Source organism: Polyodon spathula, chromosome 18, assembly GCF_017654505.1.
Source record: "Polyodon spathula isolate WHYD16114869_AA chromosome 18, ASM1765450v1, whole genome shotgun sequence".
NCBI classification, from domain to species: domain Eukaryota; kingdom Metazoa; phylum Chordata; class Actinopteri; order Acipenseriformes; family Polyodontidae; genus Polyodon; species Polyodon spathula.
Window position 1 is genome coordinate 24,154,020 of NC_054551.1, and position 14,426 is coordinate 24,168,445.

The window sequence follows — 14,426 nt, forward strand, 5'->3', positions numbered from 1 at the left end:
ATATATATATATATATATAATATATATATATATATATATATATATATGTGAGTGTCAAATAATATTATAGTCCATTTATATATATCAGTTATAATTCTTAACATTATTTATTTTCGTCTGCCAACACCCCATAAACAAAAGCCAGGAGTAAGTGGAAAAAACAGCTACTCGGGGTGCTTGTTCTTTTAGCACCAGAATACTCCAGAGCATAGAAAAGTAGAGAACCTACCGTTTGGAGAGCTAATGTTAAGTGATTTTCTATTTACTTTGTTGGCTCTTTTCTTATACAGCTCCAAAACTGTTGGTAAATACACGACAGCTGGTGCTGCTGAATTGTACAGTTTTATAGGCATTTACTGCCTGTTTTTTGTTAGGGGTAGTAGCTGATTTTTTTTTTTTTGGGGGGGGGGGGGGGTATTTTTGATGTTTGAATTAGAGGGGCTGACTTGGAATTTTTATTGTGTGTTACTGTAATTCTCTCCTCCCATACTTGCATTGGGGCAGCCCCTGTTTGAATGCAGAGGCTGTTTTAAGATATCGCTAATACAGTATATTCCTTGAAAACTATCTATTATCTTTATTTTCACTTTGATTTACCAGTTACAGGACCCCTCCTAGTTTACTATGTTCAAATGCAATCGAATGCATGTGAAAGTTTCAAGTACCTGTAAGACACAGTTATTTGGTTCAAGGTTATTAAAATTAACAGGTGTTTTTTTTTCTCTCTCTCTCTCTTTTCATACCTAGTATCATGGCAAGAAAAGTGAAAGTGCAAGTAAAAATAAATTCTGGAAAACAAATGGAAGGTATAAGCATAGTGAAAATCTGCAGCAAAATGTACTGCATTGTTTTATAGATATACAACAAAAATCTTGCGCTAAGAGGGAACTGGTATTTCGTATTCGGGAAGCTGTGGTTTAGCGCCCAAATTGAGTAAATCAACTGATTAGGCTGCTACCATAGTAACCATTTAGAGAAACTGCTGTTGTTAACCATTGTTAGCACCACCCACTTCCTGTCAAAACGCGTTCACAAGAAAATTAAGAAACAAACAGAAGTAGAAATAACCACAAAAAAAACAGCGCAAGAAGAGTTTAAATAAAGACATCTTTGTCAGACTTATTTTTACAAACATTTCTGCTGTAAAATACTGTATAACTAATGGCGCAGCAATGTCCTATACACACATTGTTGATGTGTTTTTTGTCAATAGCAATCATTACACTTAATATAAACGCCAACCCTACATGTGTACAGTAGCTGTAACTCATCCAATCTGCCCAATTGTGAATTGGTTTCATCTTACTATAAGCCAAGATATACACACAAAATACAAAAGACTAGCATAAATGTTCCTTTACCTTTGTACTTGCTACAAAATCATTATTCGGGGCACGCAACAGCTTTGTTATTCAACAGGAGCTATACATACAGTTTTAAAGGAGTCAGATTTGAGTTGTGTTAAATGTGACTGGTATTAACACTGAAAGTGTAATGTACAATACTACAACAAACATTAAGGCTTGTAGTGTGCAGGGCATATTTGTATTTGGACTAGTTTAAGTTGTAATCATATACATTTTTTTTAATTCAAAAGCATGTAGGACCAACCTATAATAATCAGATTGGAAACCGCTTCTAGTGAAAGGAACAGTTTTATTAGAAATAAAGCCAAATACAAGCAAATTTAAAGGTGCAAAAACTAAAGTAATACAAAAAGTAAGAATTAACTAAACTAAATAGCACAGCGAGTAAAATAAACAACGACACCCTACTCCCGATAGCTGATTAGCGATCCAGAGCACTCTATTGCAGATTCTTTTAAAGGTTACAGCCACATTCCTGACAGTCACTTAAGACGAAGGTTGGTCTTAACAGGGGTATCGTTAGTAACACTGATATTTACTGTCATTAATATTTGATAATCAAAGCATCGTTAAATCAGTCTCATATAGATGTTTTGGTTCAGAAGGCAATTCTCACTCTTGCAAGATAAAGACGCTCTTTGCGACCCGACAACCTTACGAGAATGATCTAATATCAAGACGGCTAATTTGGATTCTAGCTTTATAACGCAGAATGATAACTGCCTTGTAAAACCCACATCAATGTGTATGAATCCCATACAACAAAACAGTTACTATTGTGTTCATTAACTCAAAGCATAAATAGAAAGCAATAATACTTTTTCTTACATTCTACCTCAAATAAAATGTTAGTTTTATTTTAAGGTCTGCTTATTCTCAAGTTCATAAACGGCTTAAAAACACTACGTGCTGAATACTTAAGACTTTCGCTGCCTCTTTCAACTGGTCCACATGTCATCCAAAACAAGTACTCAAAGGCTCTCCTGTAGGCAAGGAAAGTCCAGGTTCCGGGGTCTGTCTTCCTTGCGTTGTGTCTCCACACCAGGGAAGAATTTTCTTGCAAAAATAAGTTATTAACTATTTAGGTATTCCACTGAAACAGCAAAATACTCCACATGATGTGCACTCTTCAGCCGAGTATATCTGGGATATTTCACCGCAGACTCCGGCACTGCTAGCTTAATAAGACTATATTTCAGTCTCTGTCGACTTCAAATGATATGTCCAACTGTCTCTAAACGTACTGTATAGCGAGCTCGGTTCACACAGAGCGAGACAATCCACACACAAGCGGAGGGCGGGTGTGAACCCGGGACCCCTCGCACTTCAGCATAGCAACGATAGTGCTGTACAAAAGAGCCGGTTCCTTTGCAAGAATCGTATATCGATCGGGCACATGTCTTTGTATGTGATTACGTCACCTACCAGCCCTGCTGCTGCCTTCCCCCGTGCACGCTACAGAGCTAACTCAAAATAGATAAATTAAGCATGGCTTTATTAAACCACGTTAGTGAAACAGGCCACCAAACTACATTGTATTAAAAAACAAACAAACAAACAAAAAAACGGTGTAATGTTGTTGAGAGAACAATAAATACACTTAGATGTAAGACCCTTGTTGAGGTAAGGAAAAAAGAAAAAGCTCAATTCATTGCCAAGATAGGTGGCAGAGACAGATGGCCACTGTGGGCTGTTAACCTCTAGAAAAGTCATTAAATCTCATTTCCTATTGGTCTCTTGAGAGGAAACTGACTCCTCAGAACCTACGCTGGACATATGTATATACAATTCGATAAATACGTGTGAATGATTAATTGCCTTTTAGTTATCACGCTCTAATTTCTTGCTATTTGCAGGTAACAACAATGAGAAATCCACACTTCCACTCACTGTAAAACCCACTCTGACTACACTCACCCCTGCTAAAGCAGGTACTAAATATTCTGAACCAGGTAAACCAGATTTTTGTGTTCATGCAGCACAATATAGGTAATATGAATGGGTTTGTTTCTCATGCACTGTGTAGATCTAGGTTTGAATCATGTTCTTGTTTAAACCATGTTACTTGTGATTTATATACACAGCCCTTAGCCCCACTCTTGCACTCACCACTGCAACTCCGTCTTCCGACTCCAATGCTGTTCCTGCCTCGCCAGGTATAGTTCTAACTATTTACTCAGCAGCACAATTCTAAATACTATATCCAATTCTGTATGTACAACAACAAATACTACACAAGTGGAAAACAAGCTGCAAATAATGTACACTAGTAATGTAATCCCAGTTATCTTTTCAATCTTGTCACACTGAGAAACAAAACCCATGAATTCAAAAGGTTTTTAATGTACATCTTTTTTGTTTGTTTGTTTATTTATTTTATAGGTCAAGGTCTTTCAGCCCAAGGTAAGCTTTAATACAATTTGCTTCTATGGTAAATTAAATAACCCAGAATGGTAAAGAAGGTGGTATTCTTGTTTTAAACATGTGCTTGTGATTTACAGAGCCATCAACCTCTATCACCACTCATGCACCCACCACCCTTGCAACTCATGCAAACACCAACCATACTGGATCACAAGGTAACGGTCCATCTTGGTGTTTACTGTGGATTACACTTCCAGAAATGTATAATATGCAATCTATTGAAAAAACAATTCAAAGTTGTATTGTGTAAAATTATAACCCTTTTTCTAGAACTAAGAAAGGATTATTCAAGGCTGAGCCTCCCTAATGTAGTGTGAATGTAAAGTACAGCATGTTTCTTTGCAAGAGTGGTTTCTAATTGTATGTGACAAAATGTCAAGGATAATGGAGAAATTACATGCAAACAAAATGCTGATGTAGTAATATTGTTTAGACATGAAGTACTTCTAAGGGATGATTTTCTTGATTGAAATAAACAGTGGCAGATCTTACTACCTTTAACTCTCAAGTTCACATTCTGTTGTGGTGGAATTTCAGGAGAAAATTATACTGGTACATCTCTACCCACCAACAATACCAAACCCACAGGCACCTCCTCTGAGAGTTCTAATCTTACAAGCACTGAAGACAACACAAACAAAACAACAACTCCTGCACTCACTGTCACCACGATAGCTTCATCAGCCTTTAAAACCAGGAAGGCTTCAGGTTGGCTCTGTTGTTTCAGGATTCCTAATTTCATCTGGCTGAAACTTGTATAATGGTCTCAATGTTAACACTAATGGCCCTCTTCACTAAGATTGAACTAGTTGATTATTTAAATAATGTGTTTTCAGCGCCTCTTTTCTGAATAAAATACAGTTTGATATTCATCAAACAGTTCTGAGCTGTTTTTGAATAAACTGTCAACAGTCTAGTTCCATGAATATCAATGAATATCTATTTGGATTAAATTAATTAATTTTATTGATCAGTGATCAATAATCCAACTTAAATCAATCAAAGCAATCCATATACACATACAGAATCAAAGATATTGTATGGAACTCCCAGTTTTTTTTTTTTTTTAATGTTTATTCATTATAAATCATGGGAATATAAAAACAAAGAAAATGCAGTTTCTATGAACATTTCCAATTTTTTCTTATTTGTTTAATACTTTTTGCGTTATCTTTTAAATTTGCCGTAATATTTCATGTCCACCTGAGTGATTTTGATTATTTTTTTGTCACTTGTTTTTCATGGTGCCCGTCTACCGTACATCAGAGTGCATTGATCGTAAGTACTGTTACCTATTTTGGAATGTGTTCATCTGTTATTCATTTTATTTACCAGTAATATATGTATCTGCAAAACAATGTGATGTTTGTAGCTCTCAATGACTTATCTACAGTAGTAAAGTTATTGCTGTCAGAGGGCTTTGTGAGTCATGTTCAAATCCCAGTCACCCTGCATTGTGGATCCTGGCAGGGGGCCCTCAGTGAGTGTTTGCAATAGTCTTGATATATATATATATATATATATATATATATATATTATATATATATAGTATATATATATATAATATATATATATTATTGTGGTAATGTACCGTGTGATGCGCAGGCAGCTTCAAGAATAGAACTCTGAAAAGTCAAATTTCCAAGTTTTCAAGTCTTTCATTTACAATATTTACAACAAAGAAAACACAAAACAAATGCCTAACTCCCTTGGAGATAAACTTTTAAACTGTTATCAGTCTTCCTAAATAAATAGGACGGCTAAGCTGTTTACCTGTGTTGTGCAGTTTTCACACACTCTTCATTGTCTCTCCCAGAAAAAAAGAACAACCTCTCGAATCACAACAACAGCAGGTTTTTATACTAAACAAGCAATACATTAGAAACTACGTCTTAGTCGGTTACATACATTTTGTCTTATTAACAAAATATACCCTAGCTCAGGGCTTCCCCACCTGGTCCTCAGGGACCCCCTGTGGCTGCAGGTTTTCATTCCAACCAAGCTCTCAGTTACTTACCTAAACCTAAATTTAACTAATAATTTGCCTAATTAGACTTTTTACTTGTTTTCGGCTCTTAACCCATTGTTTCCCAATCCTGGTCATGGGGGACCCCTGTATCTGCTGGTTTTCATTCTGAGTTCTCAATTAATCAACCCTTACTTGAATGAAATGTGCTTAATTGTAACCTAATTAATTGTTTTTAGCTCCTAAAAAGTTGCCAATTTCTAGTTACATATAAAATTGTATCTCCAACTGTTTAAAAGCTGAAAACAATTAAGAATGTCTAATTAAGCTAATGAACAGTTAAATTAAAGGTTAATTAAGTAACTGAGAACTTGGAATGAAAACCAGTAGACACAGGGATCTCCCAGGACCAGGTTTGGGAAACCCTATCCTAAACAGTTGCACATTTCAAGTTGACTATAACACTTTATAAGTAACTTGAACTCAGTAGTTTTTTAGGAGTTGAGAACAATTAAAACGGTTTAAGAAAAAAATAAGACATATGGGGTCCCCTGGACCAGGGTTGGGAAGACCTGCCCTAAGCGTTGTCCCGGGATCTCAGATTTCTGAAAACCTGTAGCCTCTAGTACAGCTCATTGGTACTGCAGTCTATTTTACCCAAACCTTTCAAAAATGTTCCTAACAAGGGAACAGAGCTCTATTCAGCCTTAGGCTAACACCCCTTCTGTCAGTTTTCCACACATACAAATTAAGATTTTTCCTATAATTAGTTGTTTTTGAGAAGTTTAAGAAATTATAAATTTGCATTGGGGTATGTAAACTTTTGACTATATATTCAGAAGTTATTTAGAAGGCAAGAATATACAATATTTAATGGGTAAGCTTAAAATCAGGAGCAGACTGAAGGGGCAGGCTGTCTAACAAATATGTATTTAACTGGACAAAATGAAAAGACAAACAAGTAAACATTCTGGTCAGAGTCAATATTTTCATTATCTATCATAGATCTAAAAAAAGACCTGTAGCTGGTTTAGTGACTGAAGATAAAACGCTGGCTTTTGTTTTCTGTGAACATCCAGGCTTTATCAGTAGAGCATACAAATATGTACAGACATCAAATACAGGAGCAATAAACAGTTATGATATTACTATTGCTTGATTGCCTGGTTCCTTGATGTTTTAATTAAGTCTCAATCAACAGAACCAAAGAAGCCCTGCTTAAGCATGCCCCTGGATATATGTGTTGTTTGAGAATGCATTACTACTGGTAATTAATACATTCATTGGGGTTAAGTCTACTGTTTTATTGCTTGTATTGCTAATTTTTTGTTTGTTTGTTTTTTTGTTTTTAAATAAAATCCACAGGTGAATACAACATTTCAGAAGCTGTATATAAAATTAACATCAGTTTTAGTACAACAGGAAATGTTACTGTGAATTATTCAGAATTGGGATCGGATTACATCAGGACCGAACAATTTGATCTTAAACCCAACCAAATAGTTAAGATTGCAAACCTGACACCGTGTACTAATTATACAATCAATGTCACTCAAGGAAACTGCCAACTGAAAGGAAAAAAACATTTTAAAACAGCAACAATGGGTAGGTCTAATGATAAAAAAGAAGGTTCTATTTACAGGGGCATATTTTACAAAAAAAAACTCTATTAAAACCATAATGATCAATAGGCCAGTTTACATGTGTGATTGAAAGTTGGCAGGGAAAGCTCGTGAAAAACGGTCTCAGTATTTTACCGTGAAAGTCTCCATTTCTTGTGAGACTCCAGGAAAAACTTGTGAAATCAACGTCCACTTACACATGCAAAAGTCTCTCGTTAAAATATTAATGAGCTTGTTCAAGTCCTTTCCTAAAGCTGCTATAAAAGTCACATGGGAATACGTAAGCATGGTCCAAGGATGGCAGCAGGGAAATGAATGTCTTGTTTGCAGTATTTCCTTTATCAGATTGATGTTGCAGATAACCCCACTTTTTTCTCTGTCTTCCCTAGAATTTTGCATAATGCTAATCATACACAGAATACACCAAATGTGTCTGTAAAGTATCATACAGATTGTATTTACCAAGTTTCTGTTTAAAACTATTACTAAAATGTTTGATAAACTGCATTGTGGGTTTGTGAATTCAGGTGGTTACAGCTACTGTACATTACTGGAGAATACACTTGCAAATAGCTTTCCAACAACTATCAAAACGTCTTTATTGTAAAGTACTACTAAATACTATGCTTAAATGTGTATAACTATACTCCAATGCCATTTCTCTTAGTTACTTATGTCTGTGCAAACCCCATGTCATCCTCCATTTACATCCATTGGAGCAATGAAGAGGCTTGGGTGTTGATATCCATAAGGACAACACAAATATTGTTTAACCCACTCTCAAAATAAAATGTGGTGTGAAATGTTTTCAACTTATTTGTTGGGAATCAACAATACTACTAAATATTCCAATTCTTTATTAAGGGAAAGCAGTCATACAAGTACAGCGCAAATGTAGAGGCTATATTTGTTATAGAGATACAAAACAAGCCAACGAAACAAAAACGTGATACAAAATAAAAGTACATTGTCGGGTTACAGAAATAAACCTTACAGAGCACCTCCTTTCGGTCCTGGCACAGATTGTGCAGGACACAGCAAGCTGTAAAAAATTGTGGAATAAGCTCGCCGTTCACTTCAGTACACTTCAGTAGTATCCGTCCCCTCCCATACAATAGCCCAAATGCCTGTTCAACGACCGCTCGGATTTGGCCCAGTATTTTGGGGATTTTCACGGTTAACAGAACGAGACTCTAACTGGGCCGTCAGCATGGCTAATTAGGCAATCCAAAGGGAAATGAGAGGCTTTACATGTAAACATAAAAAGGCACCATGTCCATGTTTATCTCACGAGAAACAGATGTCTCAAGAAGAGCAAACACTCATGTAACTTGGCCTAATGATAACTGCTGTTACAGGATTTTTTCTGAGATAGTGGTAATTACATAATACTTAAGTCTTCACATCATACTATGGTCAGATCCTGTTTGGTATCCTATAATTCACAACCCCTCAAATCACAAATATGGTGCAAGTCCAGGCTCCAGTATGCCTTGTTGAACGTGATGTGGCTGTGAAAAGGAAGCATTGTGTGTTTTCAGTTGATCACTCACAAGACTGCTGGGCAGATTTGACCTGATTAGTCTTTGAGAGGGGTATCCTCCTAACTTCACTTACTGTTTATATAAATAGTATTGAAATATTACAGAAAAAAGTATTGTGCACTCTATAACTGGTGCAAAGCATGTGTTATCTAATCCAATCTATTTTTAATTTAAGTTTCTTATATTAGGCAATGTGATAATTAATACTTATTATTCTTGTCCTTATTTCAGACCCCAAGATTGAATTTAAGATTGGAAAGTACATTAACGACTCAGCTCTAGAGCTAGAGGTTAATATCCCAAGTAAGGCAAAAGAATACACAAACCTTACAGTAAGTTGTGATAATTGCAAAGATAACACAGAAAGGCCAATAAAAAAGACAGTTATCTTTGCGGATCTTGAATTGTGTACCAACTACATGTTTTATTTAAGAGGAAACACTACGTGTAACACCTCCATCAATGAAGAAATTCAAACATCAGTTCCACCAGGTATGAGTTTGTTTTTTTCTTTGTTTTTTTTTTTTACGCTCAGGCTGTTAATTAACACAAGATAAGACATGTATTGAAAAAAGACTGCAAAAACAAATAAACAATGATAAAGAAAAAATAAAGAAAGACGGTCACTAGATCTTTTCACAAAGGGAATCACTCACTGAAATTTGGATAATTATTAAAAAATAAAGATTAAAAATGAATCATGTTTTTGTGTTTTGATAGATAGATAGATAGATAGATAGATAGATAGATAGATAGATAGATAGATAGATAGATATTTACATGTATATTTTGTTTTGTTTAGGTCCACTGGATCTCAGTGTCACTGCAAAAAACACATCTGTGACCCTTAAATGGAAAAGATCTAAGGGTCTGGAATATAGATTTGGTTGTAAAAACACAGGTAGGAGTTCCAAATGAATGAATTTCATCAAAACATTTGAAAAAAATCCCATGATATTTCCTGACTGGATTGTTTTGTAAGAGGTGTAATACAAACTACCTCAACATATAACGGGTCATTTTGACCCGGTTACTTACTTCAATACATTAATAAATAAAGTCTCAATTGGCATTATTAATGGTAGTAATATTAGTCCAAGTAAGTGGATCAAACTCACTTAAGTTTGATTACTATGTGTGTACTGCAATTGACCATCCATGATCAGTAAAATGTTTAGTTTTTACCATGCTACACAAATTCACACACTAAAAACAGTGCCATCTACATTTTACCACTTAGAAACAAATAAAACCTTACTTCAGTAATAGACATTTGTATTTTTGTGATTTTATCAACACCAATACAAAAATAAAGCATTCTGACCTATTTTGGCTTTTCAATCAAAATAGTGACAAACTCATCAGTCACTGTGGAGCACCTTTCTGAATTGGATGTGTCTTTGTACACTGTAAGAACAATGTTAACCTCTGCATAAAATCATGTTTTTTTCCATTGCCTCTGTGATATACTTATCATTTACAATAATGTCCTCATCACTGTCAGATTCACATTATTGGTTAAATGCTTGATTCACTCTCACTCTTACCTGAAATGTTGTGACTAACTTGAAAATACACTTGTATGTTTTTACATGTTTTGTCTTGTTGTCAGACACAGCCTCTACTAATGACTATAGCCCTATAATAATTCACTACATGACACTAAAGAAACTTTAGTGTAATAATGTTACTATAACCTTTTTTGTGGGTAAGTCTCACTTTACACTGACCCAAGCTTCAAAATTTTTTTTGTACTCCAGCCATTGTCTGTATTTGTCATTGATGTAGACAATGTAATTGCTATCAAATAATGTGTCTTTATTCACATTCTTCTAGATTCCACTACCGAAAATGTTCTTGAACAGAGTATGTAGCTACAACTTACATTTTCTTTCCTTCTTATGTTTGTAATTATTAAGAGTTCAGTTATAGTTGCCTTCCATAGACATATGTTATGTAGGCTAGATCAGCCAAAGTGTCTTTTTACTTGCAAGGACCAGCACATTCTATGGCACTGCAGTGTATCAAAACAAAAGGAAACTAAGTCCAACGTGACAAATGACTCCAGGATCTACAAAATGGGTTTAAAACACAAAGGGGTTATTTTTTTTTATATAGCCACGCTACGCCAGTTCAGTGGGATAAAGCACTGAAAAAAAAAAATAATAATAATTATCAGGTTCTTTTTATTCAGATGGCAGATCTGAAATACAGGAAACAGAGTCATTTGTTTATGTTCAGGTGCATAAAACTATCAATAATTAAATTGGATGGTACCTAATAAGGCATTATCAAGAGGTCTGAGTATAGAAGCAACTAGAAAGAGATACAAATCAATTACAAATTGTCAGGCAATAATATGTAAAACCTGTACTAAACAAATCAATGTGTAAAAAGATAACAGGTCATTTTGACCTGGTTACACTTACTTGGTGATACATTATAAACAAAGTCTGAATATTCAACTTGCTGATGCTTGCACATTATCAATGACATTGTGTCGTGTATTTCCAGCTATCAAAGATGAAGAGACTGTTGAGAATCTGAAGGAATTTACAGAATACTCGTGCTATGTTACATCCTACTGCAACAATGTATCGATTAACACAAGCACACAAAAAGTGACAACTTGTGGAAGTAAGTATTTTGTTTATTACATTTATTTTTAAAAGAAATTAGACATGTAATTGAACACCATCATTTTTCTTCTAAGAAACGATAATAAAACACTTTGAAATTATTAATAACAGTGTTATCATAATGTACAGTACAATGCACACACCAACACACATTCTCCATATTCAATAGCCTTCATTTAAGTTGGTATCAAAGCCTTGAATCTCAGGAACCTTTTTAAGGTAGTGACTTCATGTATTATGTAAACCCTTCATTCTAAATGTTTTGCTGACCATGAAATTGGCCTCTGGCCTAACATGGCTGACATATTGAGCTCATGTGACTTTTAAAGTTGTAGTTGCACAGAGACAGTACACTTTTTTTTATTTATTTTTTTTGTCTTAGTGATTGGTATGCCGCTGTACTGTATTCTTTACTTAAGTTCCATTACCAATGTTGAGATGTAAAAAATGAACCCTTTCACTGCCCCAGATTTGAACTCTGGCCATATCAATGATACAGACCACTGGTTTTGACATTGGGGGAGTTTCCATGTGTGACTATTTAGACGTGAAGTGGCAATGCTCCTGCACGTTTAGGAGAGCAGCTGCAGAGGATCAGGTTTGTATGGAAGGCCAACGGGGTCAAAAAACGCGGTATTAACTACGCGTTACAAATATTTACTACACGTTCTTATTTATCTTTTTTTTTTTTATATATATACAGTGCCTTTTCATAGTGGAATATAGAATACGTTTCAAATAAATTACTATGTGTAGTATTGCAATACACTACACATTCTAGTTTGTTAACTACTTATACTATTTTACTACACGTGCAAATTTGGGCCAATCAGAAATGAAATTTAAAGATAATAGTAAGTGTACTGAATGTATGTGTCCTAAATTATCAAAAAAGTGATCAGGGGATCTGAGTCTTTGACTATTTTTAAAAAACTTCTCAAAACATACTTTTTGAAACTTGCCTTTCCAATTTTTTAACTTCTGTTCATTTGTTGTTACAAAAAAAAAAAAAAATTACACGAAATTTACTTTTCCTGTAATACCCCGGTTTTTTATATATATATATATATATATATATATATATATATATATATATATATATATATATATATATATACACTACCGGTCAAAAGTTTTAGAACACCCCCATTTTTCCAGTTTTTATGGAAATTTAAGCAGTTCAAGTCCAGTGAATAACCTGAAATGGTACAAAAGGTAAGCGGTAAACTGCCAGAGGTTAAAAAAAAAGTTTAGGTTACCAAAAATTGAAAAATAATGTGTATTTCAGAGTTATACAAAAAGGCCTTTTTCAAGGAACAAGTAATGGGTTAACAACTTATAGCTGTTCTGCAGCAATGGAAGTAAATTAAGCCTTGAAAGTTGATGCTAACAATTCCTACAGGTGTCCCAACTTTTTTTGATTACTTACAAACCCTCTGTCTGTATAAAAGCAGTGTTGGAACAAACTGTGTTACTACACCCTCTTAAGCATTATTTGGACAGTATTGTACTGCAGGAAGTAGTATATTGCTATAATAATGGCGAGAAAAAGGCAATTAACAAAGGAAGACAGACAGACCATTATAACCCTTAAGTGTAGGTCTTTCCTTTACAGAAATTGCAAAGAAAGCCAAGGTGTCAGTGAGTACAGTTTCCTACACCATCAAAAGGCACTTGGAAACTGGAGAAAACTCTGACAGGAAGAGGTCTGGCAGACCCAAAGCCACAACAGAATCAGAAGACAAGTTTCTGTGAGTCAACAGCTTGCGTGATAGGTGGCTCACAGGACAACAGCTTCAAGCACAGCTTAACACTGGTCGAAGTAAGCAAGTCTCAGTTTCAACTGTGAAGAGAAGACTTCAAGCTGCAGGTTTGACAGCCTGAGTGGCAGTAAGAAAGCCACTGCTAAGATGGCAAAATAAGAAAAAGAGGCCTGCCTGAGCCATGAAGCACCGCCAGTGGACTACTGAAGACTGGAAGAAGGTCTTATGGACCGATGAATCAAAATTTGAAATCTTCGGTTCATCACGCAGGGTTTTTGTACACCATCGAGTTGGCGAAAGGATGGTTCCTCGGTGTGCGACACCAACTGTCAAACATGGAGGAGGAAGCGTGATGGTCTGGGGCTCTTTTGCTGGATCCAGAGTTGATGACTTGCACAGAGTGGCACCCTGAACCAAAACGGCTACCACAGCATTTTGCAGCGCCATGCAATACCCTCTGGTATACGTCTAGTTGGTCAGGGGTTACCTCTAGGCTATATCAGAACTACCTTAGAAGAAAAGAATAAGACGGTAGGCTTCAAATCATGGAATGGCCAGCACAGCGTCCAGACTTAAACCCCATCGAGCTGGTTTGGGATGAACTGGACAGAAGGGTGAAAGCAAAGCAACCTACAAGTGCAACACATTTGTGGGAACTTCTGCAACAGTGTTGGGAAGAACTTTGATTTCCATTGTAGAAAGAATGCCAGGAGTGTGTTCACCTGTTATATCTGCAAAAGGTGGCTACTTTGATGAGTCAAAAATTTAGATTAAATTTTGTTAAACAAAACGATTCCATGATTTCTTTTTTATCTCCAATTGTTTATTTGTTCTATGCCTTTAATTTCAGAGTAAATTTCAATAAAAGCTGGAAAAATGGAGGTGTTCTAAAACTTTTGACCGGTAGTGTATATATATATATATATATATATATATATATATATATATATATATATATATATATATATATATATATATATATATATATATATATATATATATATATATATAGAATAACTTTATTAAAATGAATAAACTTTTGCAGCCTACCTGCTGCAGTGCACACAAACAAAAGTAAAACTGTGTTTCCTTGTAAAATAA

General features: G+C 35.1%; 1 protein-coding gene across 9 annotated transcripts in view; it reads left to right on the forward strand.

The window, feature by feature from the left end:
• LOC121330684 (receptor-type tyrosine-protein phosphatase C-like) overlaps positions 1–14,426 on the forward strand; it is a 49,966-nt gene that overhangs the window by 8,192 nt on the left and 27,348 nt on the right. The window contains exons 3-13 of one of the 9 annotated variants that reach the window (XM_041277398.1): positions 3,224–3,319; positions 3,452–3,523; positions 3,750–3,770; positions 3,869–3,946; positions 4,329–4,499; positions 5,058–5,069; positions 7,123–7,362; positions 9,155–9,415; positions 9,726–9,824; positions 10,760–10,789; positions 11,438–11,560. In XM_041277398.1, the coding sequence (XP_041133332.1) occupies positions 3,224–3,319; positions 3,452–3,523; positions 3,750–3,770; positions 3,869–3,946; positions 4,329–4,499; positions 5,058–5,069; positions 7,123–7,362; positions 9,155–9,415; positions 9,726–9,824; positions 10,760–10,789; positions 11,438–11,560 (1,203 nt within the window). The remainder of the gene's footprint in view (positions 1–3,223; positions 3,320–3,451; positions 3,524–3,749; positions 3,771–3,868; positions 3,947–4,328; positions 4,500–5,057; positions 5,070–7,122; positions 7,363–9,154; positions 9,416–9,725; positions 9,825–10,759; positions 10,790–11,437; positions 11,561–14,426) is intronic. The other 8 variants (XM_041277399.1, XM_041277405.1, XM_041277404.1 and 5 more) reach the window with 8 other exon arrangements.